Here is a 27,689-nt window from a genome sequence, read left to right on the forward strand (position 1 = left end):
ACAGTCAAACAACGGTGGGGTCTTGACACGTGTCGTGATCTGGAAATTGGTTGACCAGGGCCTCTACTATTCCTGGCCTATTGAGTTTGAATAGCTAGAGATTTGTAGGAGGAAATAACTCATGGCCTTGTTGCCTTTTGGAGGATCCAGTGAGAGATTTTTAGCTACAACCCCTTCTTTTTTAGTCTCAATCTTGCTTTTTGGAGGATCCTTTTTCCAGCATTCTAGAAAGTTTTGGATAAATCAGGAACCCTTTTAGCCTTTGTGATTAATAAATAATAAATAATAAATAAATAAGATTTTATTTTTACAACAGTGCTATGAATTCTGTCATCACAATGATCATGTTATGAATTTTTGCACTATTTTCTAAATTTAGGCTGCTCAGTAAATAAATTAGTTTAGCATCCACAGGATTAACATCATCCTGCTTTGCTTGTACATAGAGAATACAAGGTCTAGAATATTCGTTTAAATGAAAAAGTTATTTGCACCAAGCTTCCTAGGAACAACTAGTCAAATCAGAAGCCATTAAATACTTGGTTTCAATTATCATGAGAGAATGAGGATCAAGTGGGCTAATCATACTTAAAGAGCTCCTTTCATCTTAATCTTTAACGTTTTTCCTGTGCGTGACAAGTTTGTAGTACCCTCTTGCCTTGTATCTTTCACATGTACTTTTGAGTTTGAGCAGAGGTAAATTGGGTTTCTTGAAAGAATTTCAGAAAGCGACCACCACCCATTTGTGAATTTCCCTTATCCGATAAATGCTCAAGCCTTAACGCATCAGAATGGCTCAATAAACTTTCCCTGTGGAAACTTTAAATAGGAAGAATAAAAGTTTGAATTTATGGCCCATTGTGCCCCTGTCTTTCTAGTAAAGAAAATGACATTGGCCAATGTTCATAAAAAGTAAGCTTAGTGTGCAAAGGATGCACCATTTTTACACAACAAAGATGTCCAGAAAATTGGATCATTGGGGGCCTAAAAGCCCTGCATTTTTCTGCAGGTGTAAAACCAAGTTCTTCTGCAGCAGATTCAAGTGCTACCCTGTTACAATAAGGATTAATAGATAAACAATAGAGTATTCACATTAGCTCTTCTAAATTTAACTCTAAAAATCTACTTTAGTTGATTTAGCAAATCATTAAACATCAAACTCTCTAAATATTTATTTAGTTTAACAAAATATTATATTTTATTAGTCGACTCTTTGTATTAAAATCTACTTTAAACAAGTATAAAAGAGAAAGAACATTAAAAAAACAAATAACTTCCACTTTTGAGCTCTTTGTATTTGAAGAAGAGAGAGGAGTTTGATAAATGACATGTTTTGTGAATTTTGTTAAAATTTTAGAGAACAACCAAAAGTAAAGAGCTCAATGTAAATGCTCTAAGACGACAACAAATTGCTTTGTAATACCACATCAGTGCCAAATCCCAACTTTGACATGGCTGCTTTGTATAGAAAGGTTTGTAAATTGGAATAAACCGTGATTTAATATAGAATGAGAATAAAATGTTATGAGTTCAAACCTTATTTCTTTAATTAACCTCATATTCTAATTGAATCTTTCGCGTGTTGAGTTGAACTCCATCATCATAGCTATGCCATTAAATCTGCTTTTAGATTGGTAAAGCTCCATTCAGTTGTATATCACATAAAGGAATTTTTCATCGTCAAAGCACCAAATTAAATATCTTGGGTGCTTTCTTCCAGAAAAAAGGAAAACAAATCTTGGATTCTACTGCTCAAACTGAAAGGAAGTTGCACTTCTGATTCCCAATTCAGTGTAAAAGACAGACAAGTTCATAAGGACCCAAGAAAATATAAAGCCTTAATTATCTCCTAGGTTGCTTTGCATCAACGACATATCTTTGCTCTCACTCCCCTAAACTCTTTTCATACAAGCACAGGAATCTCGTACCTTTCTTTGCCCATTCATGATAGGTCAAAAAAGGCCGAGAGCAATCAAAATGGCTATTCTACCCGAGCATGATTTTTGTTAGGAACCAATACAGAAGCGGCAGCCGGGTAAATTGCTTAGAACATGGACCGTGCATGTGTTTAGCAAAAGATGGTCATTTCCCCACCCCTCCACTTTCCCAAGTTTGGCTATGCTTAATGCTGTCATGGTCAAGTTCTGGCACTTTAACGCAATCTTTTTGCCACATATGGCAGCACAATTCCTTTAAGGGAGCTTTCATCTTGCCGATTACGGCAAAATTCGATTGCATGATCATGAAGTGGTTGGCGTGGTCCATGAAAAATCATTCAACATTGAAAAATATGCCATGCGAGAACAGATTCCTGGTGCATTGAGGAAAATTGGATGATCGTGATCAGCTTAGCAGGGCATGGTGCGCCGGCTGCGCGCGCACCCACTATTGATCATATCAATTCACGTGGCTTTGCCAAAGATTCTCTCTTATGGATGGATTGGGGGGCATCAATAGGCCACTGCCCATGAGACCAGGCACGATTGGACGATGATTGTGTCAATGATATGACCTTATCATTATCTCTTAATTCTTGTATGCACTTGCTTATAATTATCATAATTAATAAATTGTTCAATTCGAGTGGTTTTAAAATGAACTTTTCTCACCCGTTTATTATATTTATTTAATATCGGTTAACATGTGAGATAACTTTTCTCACCCGTTTTAAAACACGTAAGTCGTGTGAGATAAATGTGAGTGTGATAAATAAATGTGAAAAGTATTATTATTCTTCCTCCACTTAGCTTTTCACCTAAGGGAAATTGGTCAATCTATACGACTTTTTCTCCATGCATGGGAAATCCCTCTGCTTCCTGCCCTTCCAAGCCTTCTCACTAAGTCGGCATCCCAATGTGACCTTGACACCACCTCCAAACCCTACCATGCCATTGCGCTCCTATAATTTAATATTTTTTAATTTATGTTTGTCGGGATTTGTAATTTATGTTTCTTATATTTGCTGGATTTGTAATGTTGTTAGATTTCACTTTTAAAAAACTCTTCTTATTTGTTATGATTAATTTCCTTATATGTTCTTCCTTTATTATTATTATTATTTTTTAAATGTTTTTTCTTGTCGCCAACTATAGATTTACTGTAAGCTAAATATTAAATAATATATGTGATGAAAATTTATTGGCAAAATAATTAGCAAGTGTGATCTGAATAATAGTGTTCAACTATAAATAATGACTTTTTTTCTTTTGGTATTTACTAGAAGCAATAATTAGTTAATTATAATTTTAAGGTCTAGAACGCTCATTATCTCAAATGCAAATAACAGATAATATCCAAATTTATTATCCGCATTAACCGCGCAGATGCGGATAATAATCACATAATGCGGATGTGAATGTTAAAAACCTTTATCCACATTTTGCGGATGTGCATATTACTATTATCTGCATCCGCATTTTTGCTAAAAAGGCCTAGAAGCCTCCTGCTTACATATCACTATTGTGCTACCACAAGCCCAATACATGACAACTAAATAATGAGTCTAATATAAATGAGAGTTACCACTCCCAAATAAGATAAGACATTATTTTACCCTTAAACTATTTCTCTATCCAGTTTTATCAATAAATTTATTAACTTGAGCATCAAAAACTCTCTTGCCAGTTGTTGGATGGCACTTCTCTGGTGGTTTTCTTCTTGTCTCGCAAGTAACCCTTCGTTTGGTCCAGCCATTCAAAAATTTGCTTCTGCAATGTATATTATGCATGTGCCAAAATCAGGTGGCTTTATTTATCGCAAACCTAATGTCCAGAACCAGGTGTTAAAATCAATGCGTAAGGAGCTATTTAGCACTTGCTTATTGGGAGCCAATGGTGAGAGCAGCCTAGACAGTAAAAAATGATGGCACTCCCTCAATCTTAGCAGAACTATAATTTGACCAAGCCCCATGAACATCTATTAAACCTAGATGTAATCATGCATGAAAAATGTTATTACAAAAGTCGAACTCATATCCTAGTGTTTCCCTAAACACATAAAAATTGTTTTGAAGCCATTAAACCATCCCCGCAATGGTGTAGAGGAGAGCAAACAACTTACACTAAAGAAATGTTGTATAGAAATTTAAGTGCAACAGGAAAGAGGCATCTGATCCAATGCTTTGAGATTAGCCTAGTTTTGTATATATTTTGAGATACGTTGTAATTAAAAAATCAAGATTTTATACCAAGGAGTGTGATAATTGATATTTATTGAGAATGATTTAATTTGTTAGAGAATATAGTTTCGCTTCACCTTTAAAGTCAAAAAATCTGCTTCGTAGCAATATATACTTAACCAAAAATCCTACTGCCTTCCTAGTTTGTCTCACTTTTTTATGCACAACACATGCAACTTTGCATATACTTTTATTTACGTTTTCATCAAAAGCATCCCTACCATATTCTTCCCTATACGACCAAGTAATTAATGGCCTGTACTTTTGGAGAGCTACACCTTCTCTGAAAAAAACCAAAATAAAGTAAAGTGTTATCCCACCGCGGAATTAATTATTCCTTATTTTATATTTTATGTTCAACAATAATAATAATAATAATAAAATCAACTTTAGGTGGGATAATACTAATATCCCCAATCAGAAAATATCATTTTCATTTTTTTTTTAACGGGAATCTTTCAAAATTTATTGGCGCACAAACAATGAAAGGTAGAGAAGTTGGCCGGGACAAGTACATATAAGTTTGAATAACTAGATCTAAAACAAAACTATTAAAACAGAGACCGAAAGAGACTACAGAGAAGACACAAAATACTGCTACTAGGGAGAGGAAGAGGGAGAAGGACGGGAGAGGAGGAAAAACGGCACTCTTTGTTTTTTTTTTTTTCGTTTTCTAAACCCTGAGTTTTTTTCCTTTCCATTATTTTAAACAAACAAACAAGTAGTAGAGCCTTAAATTCTTTTATGTCTACTAATTAATTTATTACTTAAAGAAGTCAAATTAAGTATTGTTTTAACTATTTATTTATAATTAAGTATTGTTTTAAGTATAAAAGCAATATAAAGTGTTAAGACTACACTTAGACCTAAACATGACTTTAATTAGATCCAAGCTAAAACTGCTCGAGGCAAACTTGAAAAATCTATTAAAACCTAACTTGAGACTTATTTGACTGGTAAGTATTAGAGCAGGAGAATCTTCCACTTTCGAACATTGTCCTAAATTGAAACCAATGCAAGAAAAGACATAAAGTAATTTATGAAAAATGTTTTTCGTATATTTTTGGAATATAGTGCGACAAAAAATAATAGTCAAATCAAAAATATTTTCGATTGACAAGAAAAACTTTATTTAATTTCCATAAAGTAGTTTATATTTTTTAAAGCCGTAAACAATGTTTCAAGTTTAACCTTATATTTCTCAAATCGTTGGACAACAGAGCTGTTAGAGTTTGCCAAACCACCACTTAAAGTTGTCAAACTACTGCTGGAGTTTGTAAGACCATTGTTGGAAGCTATGGAATCTACAATTAGAAAGAAAATGCTTAATCTGCCATCGCTAAACCTACAATTAGATAGAAAATATCAAAAATCATAAACTAAAGCTATAATTTGAAACTTGAGCACACGAGTTGGCTGTCAAGAAAATCATAGGGAAAATAACGGTTGATAATTAGAGAACTTGCGAATCTGATATGAAATTAGAGGGTTATGATTTGGTATAAACGAGATCTATCTAATTGACTTGTTTAATCAATCACTAGTCAACTCGCTTGACCCATTTATTAAATTATATATATTTGTAATATAATAAATACATATTGAACACGTCATACAAGTAGTATTAGGTTAAGTCAAATAGGTCGATTTGTTTGTGCATGTTTGTTAAACGGATCAAGCCGGTGTGTCGAGTCACTTGCGGGCCGTGTTGAGGTTAAATAGTTTGACCTATTTAACTAAATGAGATGTGTTCGGTTTGACCCTTAACGGGTTGGTAGGCATAGCAGGTATATGCAATCCCAAACCACCAACCCGAATTGCCAACCCTACTGAAGGTTGTCGAAATTTGCCATGATGTTCGCTAAAAGTTGCCGGCCTTTTCCTTATTTAAAGAAATTATTTCTTTTAATACATTTTCCAATGAAAAATATTTTACTTAAAAATACTGCACAACTTCATATATGAATTGATGAATTTAATAATTTTAATTAATATTTTTATGTGTGAGCTCAAAAGTGATGCCTAGCAAGTAAAATTTTTTTACTGAAATTGGATAAATTGTGGAATATTTAAAAATATTTGCGTTGAAAAAAATAATAATAATAATCCGATGAAAACTATTACTTAAAAAAAAAAAAAAAAAAAAAAAAGTCGGATGAAAAGTATTCCAATATAGCCCTAGTTTGGGTGTAGGCCAAGTCGGTAGAAGCCCGTTGGCCGACTCACGCGTTGATTGCAGCCCAATTATGGTTTCTCAGTTTCTTGCTTGGGTCTTTGGTATCCCTGGACCCTGGACCCTAGTACAAAAACCACCTCTTGTCTCGCACATTTCCTCTTTCTCTCTCGCTCGCTTTCTTACAGCTGTCTACTTCTTCTCAAAAGTACAGGCAGCACAAGCTCGAAGCGAAACCCTAGCTCTCTCACCCAACAATGAACTGCTCAAGTAACTCTCTCTCTCTCTTTCTCTCTCTGTAGCTCGCTCTATTACTGGTGTTCAGTGGCATTTCGGTTATTCTTATCTGATCTCTGTTCTTTGTTGCTTCTGCTTTGGCCGTACAGTATCCGGCGAGGTGCCGGAAGAGCCGGTGGTCTCCAAGAAATCTGGGCTGCTCTACGAGAAGCGCTTAATTGAGAGGCACATCTCGGTAGGTTTTGTTTCGCTTTCTTCTTTCTAGGGTTTCTCTGTGCCTTTTCGTTATTTTTCTGTCTTGCTCAGAAGAATTTGGAAAATGAAGTTTATTTGGGAATTTAAAAGCAAAAGGAGGAAAAAAGAGAGGAGAAAATTTGTAACTGAGGAAAATAAAATCTATGTATAGTTTAGGTTTTCTTAGCTGCCGAGTGTTGGCTTATACTTAGCAGCTGGCAAGGGTTTGACATTGCAATTCTTAATTGTATTGGAACATAGATAATAAATTCCATTTTCGAAGTTAAATTAATCTGCTCTTTAGCGTTAGGTTAATTGGTTTTGATTATTGTTTTGACCACTTGGAGACTAATATTTCGATACAAAAAAAGATTAAATGCTGCATTTTTTACTTTAATTGGTTTTGGATTTTTATATGCTTATTGAGAGAGGTCCTAAAGAATTTCCCGTACACGTAAAAAAATTTCACCCCAAAATTGTGAGGTTTGGAGGGGTACATACTTGATCAAATAGAGAAATATGCTGTAAATTTTTACTTTTTTTTTTCCCTCCCTCTTTTTTGTGTGTAATAACAAACCAAATCTACCATTTCAAAATGAGCCTAATGCAACACGTTGGAATGTTTGAACTTTTCATTCTGTTGTGAAAACAACGTGGATAAGATGAATAGGCACCATTTTCCTCTTTTTCCTTTCTTCCTTCTCTTCAGAACATTAATACATTTTCTTCGAAATTTTCTACACTTTGTATATTCCTTACCGAATGAACAGATGGCTGTTTTATCTTGTTCATTTGTTTTATTCATTATTTAATTAGTTAATTTTTTCCTGCAATTTGATTGTTGCAATAAAAAATATTGGTTTACATTTTCTCAATTGTTTTTTTTATATTTTTCATTAATTCATTAATCTTTCTATCCAATTCCAGGGGTATATTTGATTTAAAAAAAATCATTTTTGTTTATTATTTGGATAGGATTATGGAAAGTGCCCCATTACGGGGGAACCACTTACGCTGGATGATGTTGTTCCTATCAAGACAGGCAAGGTATGCTTAGTAAAATTTGTATAGTTTCTGTTTTTAATGTTATAGTATGTTTGTCATGGTTGGTTTGAACCTAGTTCTCTTGTACGATGACTAAGAGATTTTACCAGCTGAGTTAGTTAAAGCCATTGCTGTTTGTTTCATTTGTCATGTACTGATTCATTTTTGGTGGTTTGCCTTGCAGATAGTGAAGCCCAGACCTCTACAGGCTGCTAGCATCCCTGGCATGCTTGGAATGTTTCAGAATGTATGGGACTTTGTTCTATAACCACATTTTTCCTATCGTTATTGTGTAACTTCTTTATATAGCTTTATATGCAGCAGACCTCAGTGCATTTTTCCTTTTTTTATTTTTTTTTTTTTTTTTAATTTTTTTTAAAGTTTGCTGCTTCATTAAATTTTGGTTCTTCATTGTCATTGATTTATCATGGCCGCAAATTTGTATGTAGTTTGTTTACATGGTGAGAAGGTTTTATATATGCAACTAGTACATGTCTTGTCATCATCATCATTGTTGATTTCTTTACTTGAAACCATACTTGATAGGCTTCTTATTTTGGTGCTCATTTAACTCAAAGAAATTTTTTGAGCTTAAACTTGATAGCTTTGGTCAGACATGTGATGCATAGGGTCATTCAAAAAACTGCTGCCATCAACCCGACCAGACTCAAGATGTTGCCTTCCTACAGGTGTTGGCTTGGCAGTCGGAATTTTTTTTTTGGGACCAAGGTTGGGTCGCCTCCTGCATTGTGCCATTTTCTACCTGCTAAACGATCTCTCCTTGCCTCTGTCTACTTCCGCAGCCAAATCCTTCTTGGTCAAAAGCCTTGCATTCAAATACTGATCATACACAAATGGCAAAGGAATTGGACAATGACCACAGCAATAGATCTACTCTCTCTGCGAATGTCTACAATGATGGACTTGCCGTCCGTCAAAGATCTATTGTGTTGTGCCATGGTATTTCTAGATCTCTGAGCTGGCTTTTGAGCTGATGTTGTTGGTGTCAGCTTGGAAGCCCCCATGGAGTGCGGGCCAGAATAAAAAATAGGCTTCTGACTTCCATTGGGTTGGAAATTGGAGGGAGGGCATTTCGATTGGGTCGGTGCCCACCCCTACTGATGGAAATAAGCAATTACCTCATTCATTATGAGGAAAAAGAAAAGATTTGAAATTAGAGGTTTTAACTGTCTCTTTCCTTTCTCTCTCTCTCTCTCTCTCAAACATACACACACCCCCATCCCACCTAGAGACACTTTTGACCTGATGTCAAAATGATGATACTATTATTATGCAGTATGCCATTGTTGTTGTCCTTGTGATCAACATCTCTGTGTCGATTCTTCCATCACGCCAATTGCCCCCGGACCATGATTATTTAGTCAATTCTGCCACCATCATGACTATGTTGTTGCTGCCATCACTTACATTGTAACCTTTGTGGCAACCGCTGACACCACCACTTTTGGCTATCACCATTACATCACCATCCCTTACATTATTGTCACCGTTGTCACCACATCCATGATGTTGACGTGCTGCCATCACCACCTCCAGGACTATACTTGTCACAAGCATTTCGAATCCTAGTTGATGGTATCAATTTGGCTTTATTTTAAGGAGCTACTCATTTTATCAATTTAGTCTAATAGTATTTTGATTATTATATTGGCTTGTGTTTTGCACTTTGATTCTATTTATTTAGGGAATGATTTCGTTGTTATAGTAATTGATTTTGTCTTTGTTTTCGATCATAAGGTATGTTTTCCTTCTTTCCGTGCTTATAGGAATGGGATGGACTAATGCTAGCCAATTTCGCATTGGAACAACAACTGCATACAGCAAGGCAAGAGCTAAGTCATGCTCTGTACCAGGTATTAGCGACTAGATTATATGACCACTAGAGTTCTTGCTTTATTTTTTGATCTGGTAGAATATTTTAATGTTAAATGAGGTATATAATGTTCTTTCTTTTTTAGATTGCTGGTTTTTGTTTACTGTTGTTGTCTTAAATGTTTTTATACTTTTGAAACTATCTTTATCAATTTTTCCCCAATAAGTAAAACTTTGAGGAAGTTTTCGCTTGGTCGATTGCTTTAGTGAAGATCCTCACTATGGATAACTTAAGGAAGTGACAGCTTATAGTGGTAGATTGATGTTGTATGTGCAAAAGATTTTAGAAATTGTAGATTTCCTTTTACTTTATTGTGAGATTACTAGTGCCTTAAGGAGTTTTATTTTCGGTCTTCTTGGGTTAAAGTGTATGTTGGAGAGGGAAGCATGGTAGTTTTCAAAGTGTAGCATTGTGAAAGATGATCTCGTCTTGTTAGATATGGTGTATCGAGAGAGAAAAGAATGACCATAGTTTTGACAATTGTGAGAGGACATTACTGGAGCAAAAGGCCTTTGTCTTCAAAACCCTTTACTACTGGACTGCTGCCTATGATTGTCTTCATATATGTAGCTTTCATATTTTCTTTTTCTAGTTAGGTGTTTTTCTTGTTTACTTACTATGTTATTGGGTAGTACCCATTTGCTTCTCAATGAATTTCGATTACTTATCAAAAAAAAAAAAATCTCCAATCTCTCATGCTTGATTCATTATCTTGCGTATTCCCTGTTACCTTTTAAAAGTTGCTGATTGATACTTCATTTCTTATCCTTCTATTCTTTTCTTGTTTTGCCTGTAAATTATATATCCAAACATGCATCTATCAATTCAATAGTTTCATCTAAAATATGGTTGGGTACAATCTGTCATATATTGGCAGCATGATGCTGCTTGCCGTGTGATTGCAAGACTTAAAAAAGAAAGGGATGATGCAAGATCATTACTCGCTCAGGCTGAAAGGCAGATACCCATGCCTGGATCAGCAGCAGTTACAGCAAATGCTCCTGCACTTAGCAATGGGAAAAGAGGTAGATAGTTCCTTTACACGCTTCTTGGTTGGTTTTCTCTTTTTATTAATTTAATACATAGCTCATTGGAGTTCTGTTAATGTTGTTATAGCTGCTGAGGATGAGGAGTTGGGCCCTGGTGGAAAGAGAATACGTCCTGGAATATCTGCTGGTATTATTGCTGAGCTAACTGATTGTAATGCGGCTCTCTCACAGCAGCGCAAAAAGCGGCAGGTATTGGTTGTTATGATGTAGTATCACAGAGATTGGGGGAAAGGGGAGGGCAAGGAGAGTGGTGAGGGGCAAGGATGGATGGATAGATAGAACATTTCCTTTGTTTGGTTGGGTGGAATGGGCAGGAATAGTTCTCTTTCCCTTTGGGCCTGCCATTTTGCTTCCTTCCAATTTTGGAGGAGGTGGAAGGGCGGGCGGAGTAAGTGTGTTTAAATGTTTAATAATTGTGGTCCCCACAAATCATTTTCCTTTTTCTTGAACCCTTCAGACAATCCAAATACCCAAAGGGAAAAGACCTTGCTATTTCTTCTCTTCCCTTCTCTCCCTTTGCTTTCCCTTCCATCCCCCTCTATTTTTGGAACATTGACTTAATATATTTTGTTTCATTTGCTGCAATATCAATGAGGAAACATATTAATGTAGAGTTGTTCTTTAAGCATATGTTTGTGATTTAGAGAGGACCTTAGACGAGCTCAAGTCCTTTTTTTCCCGATTTACTTGGATAGCTGCTTATTTAGCTCCTTTAATTATTAGCTTTTCTGATTTCCTTGTTCTCTTCTGTCTTTCTTTCTAGGCGTTCTCTTGTATACTTCCTATATATTAGGGTTGCGCCCCTTTGCGCTTTTGATATACAACATTACTTTTAAAAAAAAAAGCATATGTTTGTGAATTAATAATTAATGTAAATCCCTTTCTCCTTCCCATTTTGTTTCCTTTCAGATACCTCCAACAGTGGCTACTATTGATGATCTTGAGAGATATACTCAGATTTCTAGTCATCCCCTTCACAAAACAAGCAAACCTGGCATCGTATCTCTTGATATCCATTATGACAAGGTACTGCATTCACTAATATCTAATTTTGTTCATGCATATCTTATCAACTCCTGTTATATTAGTAGTTCTTTGGAATAAGTAGTCCAAACATGCATTGCCTAGGTGCTGGTGCTGAATTGCAGCATGAATGTCTTGGCAAGTGCTTTGACTGATGGTTGCTTTGGTCTTCTGCTTCTATTTCAGTGCATGTGCTCCATTTTATGTACTTGTGGTGCATTTCTGTCTTACTAATGTCAAATATGGTCATGTTGCCAAATCGGCAACCAGAAAACAAAGAGTATGTTTGTTAATGTATTTTGGGGAGTGTTTTTTGTTTTTGGTTTGAAAGTGCTCTTATGTGACATAAAGGTGAAAACAAATTTTGTGTTTTGGGTTGTTTGTTTAATGTCTTTAACTTGAGAACAGAAAACAAAAGACAGAAAACAAAGTCGTTAACAAACATGGCCAAAATGTTGAAAATGCAATAGATATGAACTAAGAAAAAAAAGGTGATATGGTCCATTCCAAATTATTCGCCTAGAAACTGGTTTAGATGATACAGCGTTAGATAATTAGGCTCACAACTTAAAATTCCTTTAATCCTTTTTTTTTTTTTCTGGTCGTTTATTTGCCCATTCATTATTGTACAAAACTCAACACAAAATTATGCGTTATTTTGAAGTTCTTATGTTTTAAGGGTCAAATATTCATTCTGACCCTAAGATACAGATCTTTGTCCCTAGCGGGAAAATTGCCCTACTGTAGTGAGCTGGCACTATCAGACAATTACTTGCACAACCAAGTTAAATGTTAGATCTTGTGCATGCTTTTTTCCTCCTTAATCAATTTTGTACTTACACTTTTCCTCTTTCTGATATTGCATTCTTTCTTGTCGTATGTGCTGAAGTTATGACCCAACACCAGCTATTGACATTAATAGAAATAATGGCTTCTCAGATTTAGATCACGTTCAGCTTATGAATCAGTCATTATTGTGATGCTCATCTTTATGGTTTTCTTAATTTTTGGACTTGGGGGAAGGCTTTCTTGTACAAAGTACCAATAAAAAAGATAGCCTCTTATGTTGGACAAGATAATCTACTTGAAAAAATTTATATAAGATTATTGTAAGTTTTAAGGTGATGAGCAAGAGTTTGGGTTTTTATTGTTGTATTTGGGATGTGGTAAAAATTGCCATTATCAGATGCATGCCTATTTTGAAAGTGATATATTTTTTTTTTCAAGTTATAAAAAATTGCCATTATCCTTTTGGACTACCGCCATCAACTTACGAGGAATATAAAGATAAAATTCATTTAAGGAACTAGGACAATGAGATGGTCAAAGGTCATTCAGTTGACCTGTTTATGATTGCTCATGTTTTGGTTGGTGGAAAATTGCAAGTACTAGTTGTGTCATAGAGGCCTTTCCAAGCTTGGGATAAATTTTGTGCTATTCCATTTGGTTTGAACCATGTGGCTTGAGGCTTTCTCATCATAGGCCAAGAGCCAACTTAAGCCATTGAACATCTCAATGCAATAACCATGTCCTGGTGAAAAGCTTGGGCTCAATCAGGTTGGTTACTGCCTCTGGTGAGTGCACATCATCAGATACGCTCAAAGACGACTAAATTTGGTGTATTCTTTGTAGTGTAAGTTCAGTATATTGTTTTGATTTATAAACAATAAGGTGTACGCGCTTTGCTCAATTAACTACATATTCTTTTGTGTGGATATTTTTGAGGAATTATGCACAGCTATGTCATACAATACCAGTGGGGCTTTTAAGCTCATATAATTAGAGGCTCATGATTAGGAGGTGGATGTCTTCGCCTCGCTCTTCAGGATGTTGTACTCCGTTAAAGTGAGACATGTAGGTGAAGACAAGCTTTGGTGTGTCCCCTCCAATAGGGGAATGTTCAATGTAAGATCATTTGTAGTGTCTTGGGTTGTAATGATGGCTTCCTTTTCCCTTGAAAGAGTGTTTGGTGGACTAAGGTTCCCTTGAGGGTGGCCTTTTTTGCTTGGTCAACGGCCCTTGAAAAGATCCTTACAATGGACAATCTTAGGAAATACTCATTATTGTGGTTGATAGGTGTTGTATGAGTAAAAGGAATAGGGAGTCCATAGACCATTTTCTACTCCATTATGAGGTTGCCAGTGTCTTGTGGAATGTTTTCTTCAGTTGATTTAGGTTTTCTTGGGTTATTAATAGATGAGTAATCGGCTTGTATGTTTGTTGGTGGATTGGCGACAGCAATCGGAGTGCTGGTGTGTGGAAGATGGTGCCTTTGCTTCTTTTGTGGTGTCTATGAAGAAATGATAGAAATTATGAGGACTGCGAGAGGGCATTGGAGGAGATTGTCTTTTTTCTTCAAAACTTTGTTTCTTTTGCTTTTGTTTCATTTTTTGGTGATTAGTGATCATGATTTTCTTGTCGTGTTTCTCCTTCTAGCAATGTATTTTCTCTTGTATATTTCTTGTTTACTTGGGGGCCTGCACTTTTAATTATACTTCGATTAATTATAAAATAAAATAAAATTAGAGGCACATGGAGGATCTCCCTATGAACATTTGAGCTCCGTCACTAGCTTGCCTTGTTGTCTTCTTTCTTATTTTAACAATTTATTCCAAAGTCTTTAGTTTAATAAGAGTTTGCTTCACGAGTGCATCTGTAGGATCACTAGCAATATTATGTTTTCAGTGGGTACTTCTTGGAGCTTGAGTGGAGTTCTGAATTATCTTGTGCATTTAGTTGGGTCTTTTTGTATTAAGTTCTGTGCTATTCTCTCATTCAACACTCTTTTGGTGCTCTAACCATTATTTGCATTCTAGATGGTGCTGATATTGACTCAAATATTATTCTGCCACTGATAAAAGCATTTCCCCCCTGCTTTCTAGGACATAATTGCAACTGGAGGGCTCGACACAAACGCTGTACTTTTTGATCGACCATCGGGACAGATCTTATCAACACTCAGTGGTCATTCAAAAAAGGTTTTAACTTTTATTTCTATCATTCAATCGCTACAGCTGTCTTGACATTTCAATTCATTGGCTGATTAGACATTGTATGTTTTGTAGGTCACAAGTCTAAAATTTGTTTCTCGGGGCGATTTATTCTTAACTGGCTCAGCAGATAAGGTAAACAGTAAGTTTTGTGGGATTCAGATTTCATAATTATGAATCATGAATATTGACATGCATTGCCTTTCTCTCTCTCTCTCTTTTTAATATTATATTTTATTTGTGTATTTTCTTTTATTTTTATTTTTGCCTGACTATAAGAGTAATTTTGCTAATTTAGAGGGTACAGGTCTTTTTAACTGAAAGTTGGATTTGGCAATCTAGATTCTTTGTTTGGAGGGATTGGGGAAGGGATGGAGATGCTTAGGAGGGATTGGGGAAGGGATGGAGATGCTTAGGAGGGATTGGGAGGAGATAAAATACCTTCATTTGGTCAGAGTGAGAAATGGAGAGGTGGTGAGAAGGGGAGGCAAGACTGTCTTGGACCTGTGGATTGGAGGAAGGGGAGCTAACCCTTTAATTAAGTGTAAAATGTCAGTTTTGTCCTCACGTTAAATGATTTAAGTTGGGGCATAATGGTAATCTTACCTTCATTTCTCCTTTCTCTTTTTCTTCTCTTCTACCAAACCACATGAGGGAGATGGAATCCCTTTCTCCCTCCTTCCCCTTCTCCCCTCTCCAATGTTCTCCATCTCTCATACTTCCATCCATCCTACCAAAAATAGTGTAAAAGAATGTCTATCAATATGTTAGACTCCCCCGTATTAGCCCCAAATTCCTCCTTCCTCCCTCTAAAAGGAAGGAAAAACATTCTCCTCTTGGCTCACAGGTTATAAGGTCAATGGAGCTCCACTCCTAAAAAAGGAGGGAAAAAATAAAAAGGAATTAAAAGAGAACTTGGATATATACGATGAAGATGCTTCTGAGATAAACAGTCTATAGTGAAAAAAAAAAATTTCAATAGCTAAAGTCTCTTACATCTTCCATATAAGAAAACTATGGTGCTTCCTGCTCTGTCTTGATGTACTATGCCATGAGTGTGTTCTAGAATTGCTCTTAACAGTCTGTATGTACTTTTTTTGTTTTTGTCTTTATATACTTCAAAGATTTTTTTTTTTTCCTGTAGACTGTTCGCTTGTGGCAAGAGTCTGATGATGGGAACTATAACTGTAGACATATTTTGAAGGATCATACTGCTGAGGTAAAATAAGCTTTCGACTCTCTTGATCATTTTCCATCTCCAATTTCCATGTTGTGTCTAATGTGCCTCCCTATGCTTCATGCTTTTACATTGTCCTTTGGGTATTAGAAGTACATATTTTCTCATTCCATTCTTTCTTGTCTGAATTCATCTGATTCCTTAGTTTGCTTGCAGTTTTGACTAGCCAATCTATTCTGTTATGTTAGTGTCACTGGATATGATACCTGTATATGGGCATTAGTTTATATACAGACATGCTACAATTCAGAGAGTTCACAATTGAGTCTATTAATGCTCTAGAACTTAACTTGTCTTTCCCCCATGCTAATTGCACTGCTCTAGTCATGTTCTTCGTGTTCAATGAAGACAATGAAGCATTTTTTTCTTCCCCTTTTTTCTGTTATAAATGTTGCATAAGATTTCAGTTAATAACGAAAGGAGATGAGGTATTGAGGCATGGTTATCAAAGTCATTCATAGGATCTTTGAAATATTTTGGGATATAATTAAAACACTTGTTGCTTTATATGCGATGAAATCATTAATTGCATTGACAAAATGCCTCGACAAGAGGTGTTCATAACTTTAGAACAATGGCATGCCATGGCTTAGTTTTCTTTTGGGAACTCTTGAAAATCTCAGATTTATTTCTTGTTGATTACTATTCTGTTATGACTCGTGTCCTTCTGTGATTCAACAATGATGTGGCTTTTATTTTTCTCAGGTGCAAGCTATTACCGTCCATGCCACGAATAACTACTTCGTGACTGCTTCTCTTGATAGCACATGGTGCTTTTATGAACTTTCCTCTGGATTATGTCTAACACAGGTTCCACTCACTCTCTCTCTCTTGTCTCAGAGACAGACTTTTATCTAGTACCTCGAAAACTGCAAATAGCAGGAATGAAATGTATCTAAAAGTTGACAGCCCATTGATTAATAAAAGATAATACACACACACCCACACCAACGCACATCATAAGCCGCTGAGCTTTTGTATAAATTGTTAGGGGTTGCAGAAGATATAAGAAAGTGAGTTTTAAATGCTTTCAACAACCCTAAAGTACCTTGTAAACATTTGTATTTGTATTTCTCTTGCTCCATACTTGCTGGTGAGTCTATTTAATGATCTTTTAGTTCTGCAGGTTGTGGATGCTGCAGATTCTAATGGCTATACTTCTGCGGCATTTCATCCTGATGGTCTAATCCTTGGAACAGGCACTTCAGAGGCTGTGGTTAAAATTTGGGATGTGAAAAGTCAGGTAGAGTGAGCTCATTGTGTAGCTTTCTTCCTCCATGTCTTCAATTCTTTTTTCTGATTTAACTTTCTTTGATTGGTTTACAGGCAAATGTTGCGAGATTTGATGGACATGTTGGGGCTGTAACTTCAATATCTTTCTCTGAAAATGGCTATTTCCTTGCAGTAAGTATTCTGATAATGAAATATGCTCAGTGGATAGAGGGTTAAACATACCATGTTTTGATTTTCAAATCTGAAATGGACAGACTGCAGCTCATGATGGTGTTAAGCTTTGGGATCTACGCAAATTGAGGAACTTCCGGACATTTTCCCCATATGATTCAGATACGCCGACAAACTCTGGTATGTAACACTAATATATCCATGCCTGAAATTGATGGTTCTATATTGTGATCAAGCTATGATGGTAACAACATTGATGTCTCTATGTAAAAGCTAATCAACTTGGAAGCTTTCCTTCTTGGGCTTCTTGTTTCTCTTTCATGTATTCTCATTTTCTTTTCTTTTTTTTCGGATGTTATTGATATATTACTACTATTTCTTGTCTGTTTTGTTCTGTGCCTTTGTGATATTTATTAGTAATGAAGTGGAGAGTCCAGGATGGACTAGGATCCTCCCCTTTCAAATGAAATGAATAGTATCAATTTCTTTTGATAAGTAAATGAATAGTATCAATTTTATGGCCGGGATTTAAAGTTGGTGCATCTAACGGTTTATATGATTTCACATTATTTAAATTTTTTAAAACATATGCCAACATTGATTTAATATACGATTAGAAAATGTGGAATCATGTACACTATTAGATACATCAACTTTAAATTCTAACCATGAAATGGAGAGGATCCTTGACTTAATGGTACATTAAGTACTACTGTACCATTAATAGAAGTCTTAAATAAATGTATATGGTAATTCAAACCTTTTAATAAATGTATGTAGTAAAGCTAAGTTAGCATCAAATTGCTATTGTCTGCTTTCTTCCTGTATACTTATATAATGCGAGCCTAATTTTTTGGTAAGTAAAGCATCCTTGAGTACCATTAAGTACTATTATTGTACCATTAATACAAGTCTTGAATAAATGTTTATTGTAATGGAAGCTCTTTTTCTGCTTGCAGTGGAGTTTGACAATAGTGGATGTTACCTTGCAATTGCTGGCTCGGATATAAGGTGGGTGTTCCAAAACTCTTCAACTATGATGTTTGGTTAAGATTTAAACTTATTGAATATTGAATGAAATTCAAATCCAAAGTTCTATAACTGATTAATCCTCTGTAATATTATAGAGCTTGATCCATTGCTCCATCTATCAAAACACAATATTGACATCAGAAGGGTAGTTGGGCCCATTTTCCAGTATTTTCACAAAATTATCCTAAACTAGCCAAATAGTTAACAAGGTCATATGAGAAATCTGACGTTGGTGTTAGCCTGAGTTTTAAGATTCTTACTATCTTGTATATGCTAGCTATTAAGCTTGTCCTATCATAACAATCTTCGCGCGACCTTTTCTTTGCAACTGCTAAAATTGCTGGCTAAGAGCTAAAACCCAAACCTTCTTTCAGAGTAGGGTGTTCTTTTCCTTTCGTTTCTATAACTTTTGCAGACATGGAAACTAATTTGGGGCTTTTACTTGTGCAGAGTTTACCAAGTTGCGAATGTTAAATCAGAATGGAATTGTATCAAAACATTTCCCGACTTGTCTGGCACAGGTTCCTCCACATTTCCTCCTATTTTTATTATTATTAGTGGTTTTTATGTGTTAATCCTTGATGTTAAATATATTCTTCTGTGGTAAGGTAAAGCAACTTGTGCGAAATTTGGGACGGATGCAAAATATATGGCAGTAGGATCAATGGACAGAAACCTTCGTATTTTTGGTCTGCCCGGTGAGGATGGTCCATTAGAATCATAGAGAGCACGAAAGTTGAATTGGTTGCTGCTGTACTGCTACTTGTATTTATTGACTGAAGAAGTGAATGGTAGATTCTTTAATTATATGGTGTTGGCGCTATTCTAAGATTCCTCTCCCATCATTGAGCATTCTGCATTCATTGTTGAGGTGCAGTGTCAACTGAGCTGGAAACAATTATATCTCTGGCCCCCCCTGATCTCCTTGTCATCATAATTCCAAAGCTCATGCCGGATCTCATGTATCATTACTATTTCAAATTTTCGTAACGAGATTTTGCCCTTTGAGAATAGCTTTATCAGTATATCCTTCTATTGTATGTTCGAATGTGGCTGGCAGACTTGGCATTTTTTTTTTCTCCTTTCAAAACTATCAGAGATACTCTTTTGGTGTAATTCGTTGTACTGACAAGCTTAGTGAAGCAATTTAGATGGGCTTGTTAACCTAGTCTTAGCATGCTGATTGCTGTTATTCTCGGTAGTCCTTAAACATGTAGTTGAGGACGGACATGCTTCAGAGTTTAGACGTGTAATTTAAAGGCACTAGTGTTTATGAAAAAAGTTGTAGATACATCTTTCTTATTTTCAGTAAAAATAGGCGAAGCTTATTAATTATAAATGGGGGCGTTATTGATGTCCAAGGGTTGACCATTTTTTAACAATTTCATTGGAACATCAAACATGAATGTAGTATGAGCGTTCCCAATATAAAACGATTCTAAGTTGATTAGACAGTAACTAACATGTTTAGACAAATCATTTACTGCAATTGCATCCTTTCCATGCAAGAGATGTTTGATTCTGGTATGAGCTATCAACCATCTAACCACCGAAAACCGAGCATGCCTGCTTATCGAAATACCATATTCATAGAAAGGCAAATTTCAACAAAAATTCGAAATCTATTAATCACCAAATGGAAATTCATCGTCTCATATACAAATAATCATAGCCCTCCTAAATCTGAAAGGAGGGCAACGTAAATGAATAAAGAATAGGATCACAATAGGTCAACAAAGCCAAATAAATAAAGCATCTGAAAGCCTCGTCTTAGGCAAGGTAATGCGATGCATGCGTGAAACCCCATAGCTGCACAAAGACAAGACTTGCCATTAAAAAACCATCATATATATAAATTTAAACGAAGAGCAAAGTTGAATTTTGCAGTTGAGAACATGACTGCTTGAAAAAGGAACTAACAATCAAAAGACCTAACATCAATATAATTTTTGTATTTTCTTTCATCTAAATGATATTCCACATGCTTTGAGAAAGTAGACTCATTTTACTTGAGTTACCCAGCAAATTTCTGTTGATGCTTAATTTGTGTTTCATCGTAATTGAACATTCTCAGTACCCTATAGTTCTCTGGACAAAAAAACATGTATAATATGACATGGAGACAGCACTAGAACATTTCCTGGATTGAAGCAGATCAATGAGTGTGAAGAAAGATAAGTGAGCACTAAATGGGCTAAGGTGGGCGGCAGTAGCCAACCCTTCAATTGTTCTCAACTCACAAGAGTATCAATAGATGATTACTCAAAAGTACGTTTCAGTAGAAGACAAGCAAGAGAAATAGAGGCTCCTCACACGGACAAGGAAGCAAAATCAACATGTGATCCAGCCACTGTGTCATCAATGGACAGAATATATGTGGTGGTCAAAAAGCTTACATTACCTCAACATTCTTTAACTCAAACTCTTGGTTATGAGCCAAGCATAAACTCCCAAATGTTTCACAAGGTCCACTGGTTCCACTTAACCTTTTGGAACAACCACGAGAAGAGAAACATCAAGTATTACTGCATCTATCAAACTAGTCATGTGAAATTCAAAACAGAACATTGAAAGGAGCAACTTACAGATCTCCGTCCAAGCACAAAGCAAAGTTACCGCCCCCGCCAAATGCTAGTAAGTCATTCAAACACAAGTAATAATATCGATTGGCTCCTACATACACAAGTTTGACATGATATCAGTTTAGGCATAATAAAGCTCATTAAAGGCTTGTCATGCATCGTAACATCTTTCATTGATTTGAACTTGATTCCTGTCTTCCCAGAAGAAAGCAAGCATTGCACACGTGACTAAATTAAGGTCCTTACCAGTTGGTCTAAATAGTCTCGGCTCGCCATATATGGTCGTAAATACAAATGATTGGCTTGTTCCCTGTCACCAAAGAAGAAAGAAATACAAACTCATGCTTCAAATATTGAAAGGGAAATAGATAGAGAGACAAACCAAACATGTGAAATAGCAAAGAGATAGTCACTTCATCAAGAAGACATCTAACTAATAAGATTAAAATATCAATAACGTTGAAAGATAGTTAACTTACTTGATATTTTCTCTTTGCTGTAGGCTTCAAGGGACATTCCAGCAGCCCACCAAACACAGCACCTTGCCTATCACCAACAATCTAGGAGTATAATATGATTAACATTAGCTCTCATTATTAACAAAGGATTGAATGCCATGAAGACTGGTGAATCTCATACTAGTATCACCACTTAGGAGGTCTCATTGGAAAATAGACTTCAACATACCAGCAAACATGGGCCAGAAAGGTCAGCACTCTTGCGAATAAGTGTACGCAGTGATATACCATGTTTCAACGTACTGCCCTTCATTTGAAAGAATCAATGTTGAATCAAGACCCAAATACAAGAACACAAAAACTGCCTTTATTGCAAAGTATATAAACCCTTCAGAAAAACTAACCTGTACAACAAGACCCATTGGCACCCCTTTACAATATTAGGAAGGGATGACAGCAAGAATTCATACAAGTATGTGGATATAAAAACCGACTCATCCATGAGATAGGATAAAGGTTTCTGTGGACTGTGTGTTGCTTCTTCAAACATTTCAGACCCACTAGTGCTTCTTCCAGAAGCTGGTTCTTCATCATCTTCTTGATTAGTTGGAGTTAACAACTTCTTCTCAGATACTGGATTACAGTTTACATAGTTATCCAAAGACTCATCTAGAGCTTTGAACTTCACATTGCTATGTCTTACAGGGGGTGCTTGAATCGGTTTGAGACAATGTTGATGATTGTTGGATCTGGATCCGTCAAACCCAGCTGAAGGGATAATGTAGGAAAAATACGAAGACAAAGATTTCCCCTCTTTTGAATTTGGCCTGGCCTACACATTTAAAAACCTCGTGTCATCATGAAAGTAAAACTAAAAATGCACAATTCAAATGGAGAATGAGAGAAGATCAGCTACCTCCGCTTGCAGTATGTATAAACAGTAAAAATGGAGGAAGACGCTTTTTTCATGTATTGTCTCCAAACAAATAAAAAATGAACTCGACTAATCCATATAACTTTAAAAGGCTCAGTTGAGTGGAAACTTTGGTTTTGGTTATAAAATTCATGTCCTACTTTCTTTTCTGCCTTAAAAAATTGTCAGCAACCAATCTATAGACCAAGAACATCAACTAAAACTCTAAAAACCAGTCTTGAAATGTAAATAACAATACATAAAAAACCAAAGTTTCTCTTCTTCTTTTTTCCCTTAGAATTTTTTTTGCCAGCAACCAATCCATAGTCCCAAAACAAAAATTACCCACATGGACATAGGTCTTTCTCTCTCTCTCTCTCTTTTTTTTTTTTTTGCAGTAATGTTGATAATTAACAAGTTAGATTTAAAAAAAAAAAAAAAAATTGATAACATTGCAACTAACAATGGCTGACAAAATCAAATTTTCCTTTTCCACATAAGGTCCCGAGCATTCAATACTGCAAATCCAACCACATTACCACATTCCCATTCAACCTAAAGAACCACAATTCTCAAAGACAACCAGATCTACGTTTTTCCAAGAACAAATATTACAATGAAGCTCAACCATCCATGTACCATAACAAAAACCAAAAATTTACCTGCGGTGAGGGAGGAGAGGAGGGCACGGAGTTGGGGGAATCAGCGAAGAGCCGGGACAGCCTCTCCGACACCTTCTCTTTGAACGTGTGCATTATTATGGGTCTTTGATTTTTGACGATGACAGTCAAAATACCTCTCGGGGTTTTCCTTCTCTCATCTGCTTTTTATCTTTTTCCCCCCCCACCTTTTTTTTTTTTTTTTTTTTGTTTTGTTTTTTAACCCTTTCTAAAAGGAAAAGGAAAAGGAAAAGTCGGTGGAGGTGGGGGTGGCCGGTGGGGGCGGAGTGGCAGCAATCAGCGGAACATAGAGAGAAAGTCCTACGTGGGTGTTCATGTGGGGGTCTCTTTTACGTTTTTCAGTTTTTGGACGGTGCAATACGCATCCTATGTCGAAAAAATGTAGAAGAGCGGTCAGGATGTCTTTAAAAACAATCTAAGGCCGAAAAAGTGCCACGTAATAATCAGCTACGTAACTGGCGTTCAAACTGAGTTGGTTCAAGCGAGTCAACTCGCCTGTTGTGCTGTACATGTATTATCAGGCTTCCAATTTCTATTGTCGCTGTATGTTGGCACGTTGGGTGCTTTAAGTGATTGGTGCTGTATATGTGAGATGATGACGTGGATTTAAAAACACGTGTAACGTTTTTAGTGGGCTCTATGTGAATGAAAAATGAGACAATTAACAATTTTTTTTTTTTTTTTTACATGTCCACACAAGAAAAAAGGAAAGGGAAATTCGAACTAGTGGCATCCGCTTCTTGAGGCGTGATTCACAGCCGATTAAACTATGGACATAAATTTTCTCCAAACCAATTTAGTTTAGATAGTATACCAAAAATATAGGCAGGAAGAAACCATAATTTTCTATTTGGAGACGCCCAGTCAAAGTTATTTTTAGTAGGAGTCAAACCTAATTTTTTAGCCTAAAAATACTTATATATTTAACTTAATAAAAAAAATTCTAAAAGAAAATTTGAAAACCAGGGAGGAGTTATGCCTTCTTGGTCTATACATGGGTCCGTCCTTGAATATAGAATTTTGCACATGTTATGGGACATGGAGGTTCATAGTACAACATTGATGTAGGTTCATAGCACGACATTGAAAATATCATCAATTTTTGGAGATCCTTCTTCTCAATTCCCGGTTAAGATCTTGGCTTGGGTTGGGTTGGGCGTTTCACGGTGGCCATTGGTTTTTCAACTGGAGGGAGTTGTTTCACAGTGGCCATTGGTTTCCTATGAACTTGACGATGACGAAGCTTTCTCTCTTCATTGACAAGCGTGCGTGCGTTTGAAAGGGATGAGGACATTTTAGAAAAAAAAAAAAAAAATCAAAAGCGAGTCACGTGATCACTGTTTCGTCAGTTAAAACAGTTTTGACTAACAAAATAGTCGAATTACAAAAATTTAAAAGTTTAAGGGAGTACATTGCAAAAATTCAAAAATTGAAAGTCGAATTAAAAATCGTTCTTAAAGTATAATTTTCTCTTCTTTTTTTTTTTTGTTTTTTTTAGTAGTATTAGTATTAGAGTACTTGACATCAAACACAACCTTTATTTTACATTCTCAAACAGTCAAACTACAAAAGAGGTTAAACATAAAGGAAAGAGAGAGGAGAGAGTAAAAACAAAGGACAAGGGGAGAGAAGTAGGGGCAATAGAGAAGGGTACCGTTGAATAGTAGTAGTTGTAGCAGCTAGGGTCTACTCATCAAAAGAGGACAGATTTGGTATCGTGGTGGGAATGGCCCATGGCCCATGGCCCATGGGGTTCAACTCTTTTTAGTTAGGGTGAGAATCCAAAGTGGATTAAGCTTTTAACCTCAGTTATCCAACCATACAAATTAAAGCTTTTGCTTGTGGCCAAGCCTCTTGAAACTGGGAAGATGGAGGGGAGGGAGCCCACAAGCTTTGATCATTTTTAGTTCATTTGAATAGGAGGAACCCTTTTTTTTTAAAACAGAATGATAAAATTGTCAAAAAAAAAAAAAATATAACAATTTTGCCCTTTTGCTTAAAAGAATCGGTTTCTCTCTAGTTCATATGAATAGGAGAGGATCCAACCTATCAACTAACAATCATCAATGTCGGTGTAGTTGGAGAGGCTAAGAGTTTTTTTATTGAGCTCTTCAAAATTGATTTTTCTTTAAAAATTTGAGAAAACTCACAAAATGACTATTTGACAAGCTCTCTCTATTCAAATTTAACTTTGGTCAATAAGGTTCTCCAAATATTAAGAGCCAAAAAGTGAAAAGCTAATTAGTTTTTAAGCTTATATATTCATTTTCTTTCTTTCTCATATACCAAAAATAAATAAATAATTAACAAATAATATTTAACTAAAGTAGATAAAGATGTAAAGAGTTATATGTTTAATTTATTTTAAAAATAACTCTTCAAATTATGAAAAATGAATTTTACTCTTTAAATTTTTATTTTTATTTAAAGAGCTCAATAAAAATGTTTAATATATTAAATCAATTATAAGGTTATAAGAGGAGGTCATTTTCGACGATGGACACTTATGGGTCTGACCTTTGGAAACCACTAAGGTGAACAATGAGTCAATGAGAGCATGTCATGGTCATGCATGTCGTAACCAAACTCTGATTGAGAGTGTCACGTTAGCATTGCTGGATGAATGGTAGATATAATTATAATATCTATCATTACTCTTATGTAATGCTTCAATTTTAATTTTATAAAAATGTCTTATTCGTTTTGAAATCAAATGATTTTCATCCTGCTTCCATTCCATCCAAAATTTCATATTGATCATCTTTTTAATAGAATAATGATAGAAAATACATTTTTATTCCATAATCATCGTACAATGCTAATTGCTAACATGACACTTTCAACCAATCTTTGGATTAATCATCCAAAATGTGATTTATAGTATTACTCTTTTTTGATATATCGGATTATTTGTGACATCTTTTGTTGGGGAGAAAATACCCTTAATGGGCCCCACTCAATTTCACACATATTTATAATATGCCACCACTCTCACTCACCTAATGACACATATGCATCTCACTTTGACTCTCTTAAATAGAAGATGAGAAGATAAGAAGGGGGCCTCTCTCCTCCCTTCCTCTAAACAAGGTTTAGTTGGCAGAAACCTAGAGAGAGATGAGGGTACCTTTTTTATTGGCAGAAACCTAGGGGGCCTCTCTCCTCCCTTCTCTCTCACATCTTTGACTCTCTCACATCTCTCTCCGTCGACCCTCACTTCCTCTCATTTTTCGCATACATCACTCAACACACACTACTTCATGGATAATATAAACGAATTTTCATTATTTTTCTTATCCAAAAATAAAGATGCTAACTTAAGCATTAGAGAGTCTTCGGCTGGCCTTATTTTTGTTTTGCAAAAACCTCATTCCTATACATGTGGTCCTTCACAACTCAACCATCAAGAAAATCGCTGAGTAACAAATTCTTGGCCAGAAAACACACCAACATCTTTTATTATTTCATATCGACTCTGTTGCTTTTGGATGAGTATCCCTTATAACAAATTGCATGTAGGTAGGTTATGTATCTCGAACTATTCGAAGTATTTGTGAGAATACTGCTGCAATTCCAACAGTCCAATTGTAAATAATTATCCACCTCCTTTCTGGCTTTGGAAGTTAGTGACGAATAGAAGTTGCCGAAGCTTAGTCAAAGATTTGGAAGTGACGAGCATTACCTTGGAAATTTCAGTGGGGGTTAGGTGGTTTTGGGCAGCCCACAGTAATGGCAATCTTATTTGTTTGGTGGTGGCATCCATTTATTTGTGTATTTAATAAGAGAAAAGGGTGGGTATTTAATTTTTGTTCCTAACATTACCCATTCTCGGGCAATTATTTCCTGGTAAATTAAATGTGTTCCTTATCGGTAGATATGTGTTATGGGGTAAATCATTTATGGTGTGAGTTTCATTTTAAAGTAATTTTCAATATTTTGCACAAGATTGAATGAGACGTACCAAGTAAATTGTGGCTATGTTTGTCAATGTTTTGAGGTAACATATATTTGAAAATTGTAACAGTGTTTTATGTTTGAGTTGTTTGTTAATATTTTTGTTTTGAGAAGAGAAAACAAAAGACGGGAGAACACAATTGTTTCGTAAAACTTTTTTTTCTTTTCTCGTTTGTTTTTTGTTTTCAAAACAAAAATACAAACAAATAACCAAAAACACAAAACACTCATAAAACACACAAAACTGCTTTCACATTTATTTATTTCTTTCTTTTTTTAAAAAAAAAAAAGTAAAAAAAAATGCCCTCTAAAAAGTATAAATTGTGCTTTCCTTCCTTCCACTGCAAAATGTAATATATATATATATATATATATATATATATATATATATATATAACTTGAATTCCCTTTTAGAATAGATCTTATTAGATGTGATCGGGTTCTTAATAAAGTGAAAAAAGCTAAAAGTTGGTAAAGGAAAGAATTTGCTTTCATTCTTCTGGGTCACAAGGGAGAGTTTAAAAGCAGTTTCAGAGCCCAACCCTTTTTGGTATCATGCCACACCAAAGCTCTGCCACCAATTTATCACTTTTATTCACAATTCGGTA

The 27,689-nt window shown here is 35.5% G+C and overlaps 2 protein-coding genes across 3 annotated transcripts; one reads left to right on the forward strand and one right to left on the reverse strand.

The window, feature by feature from the left end:
- The first annotated feature begins 6,502 nt into the window (after nt 1-6,502).
- Nucleotides 6,503-19,662, forward strand: LOC132179127 (pre-mRNA-processing factor 19). 2 transcript variants are annotated; one of them, XR_009439885.1, is made up of 19 exons: nt 6,503-6,620; nt 6,737-6,822; nt 7,797-7,868; nt 8,050-8,112; nt 9,653-9,739; nt 10,637-10,784; nt 10,876-10,997; nt 11,718-11,834; nt 14,714-14,809; nt 14,897-14,956; nt 15,966-16,040; nt 16,764-16,868; nt 17,185-17,301; nt 17,385-17,462; nt 17,546-17,642; nt 18,422-18,473; nt 18,945-19,015; nt 19,103-19,285; nt 19,372-19,662. XR_009439885.1 is itself a non-coding variant. In XM_059591770.1 (18 exons), the coding sequence occupies exons 1-18, from the start codon at nt 6,608-6,610 to the stop codon at nt 19,216-19,218; spliced, it is 1,575 nt and encodes a 524-aa protein (XP_059447753.1). In that variant the 5' UTR covers nt 6,503-6,607; the 3' UTR covers nt 19,219-19,662. The 2 variants fall into 2 exon arrangements, 1 of the variants encoding a protein (XP_059447753.1); XM_059591770.1 differs by having other exon boundaries at nt 19,103-19,662.
- A 434-nt stretch (nt 19,663-20,096) lies between these two features.
- Nucleotides 20,097-23,305, reverse strand: LOC132178535 (uncharacterized). The gene is made up of 8 exons (XM_059590974.1): nt 23,110-23,305; nt 21,939-22,366; nt 21,764-21,836; nt 21,556-21,636; nt 21,323-21,386; nt 21,080-21,167; nt 20,896-20,980; nt 20,097-20,303 (listed from the first exon to the last, which is right to left on the reverse strand). Exons 1-8 carry the CDS (start codon nt 23,200-23,202, stop codon nt 20,265-20,267), a joined length of 951 nt encoding a protein of 316 aa, XP_059446957.1. The 5' UTR covers nt 23,203-23,305; the 3' UTR covers nt 20,097-20,264.
- Between the last annotated feature and the right edge of the window lie 4,384 nt (nt 23,306-27,689).

This window comes from Corylus avellana, chromosome ca4 (genome assembly GCF_901000735.1).
Source record: "Corylus avellana chromosome ca4, CavTom2PMs-1.0".
Lineage (NCBI taxonomy): Eukaryota > Viridiplantae > Streptophyta > Magnoliopsida > Fagales > Betulaceae > Corylus > Corylus avellana.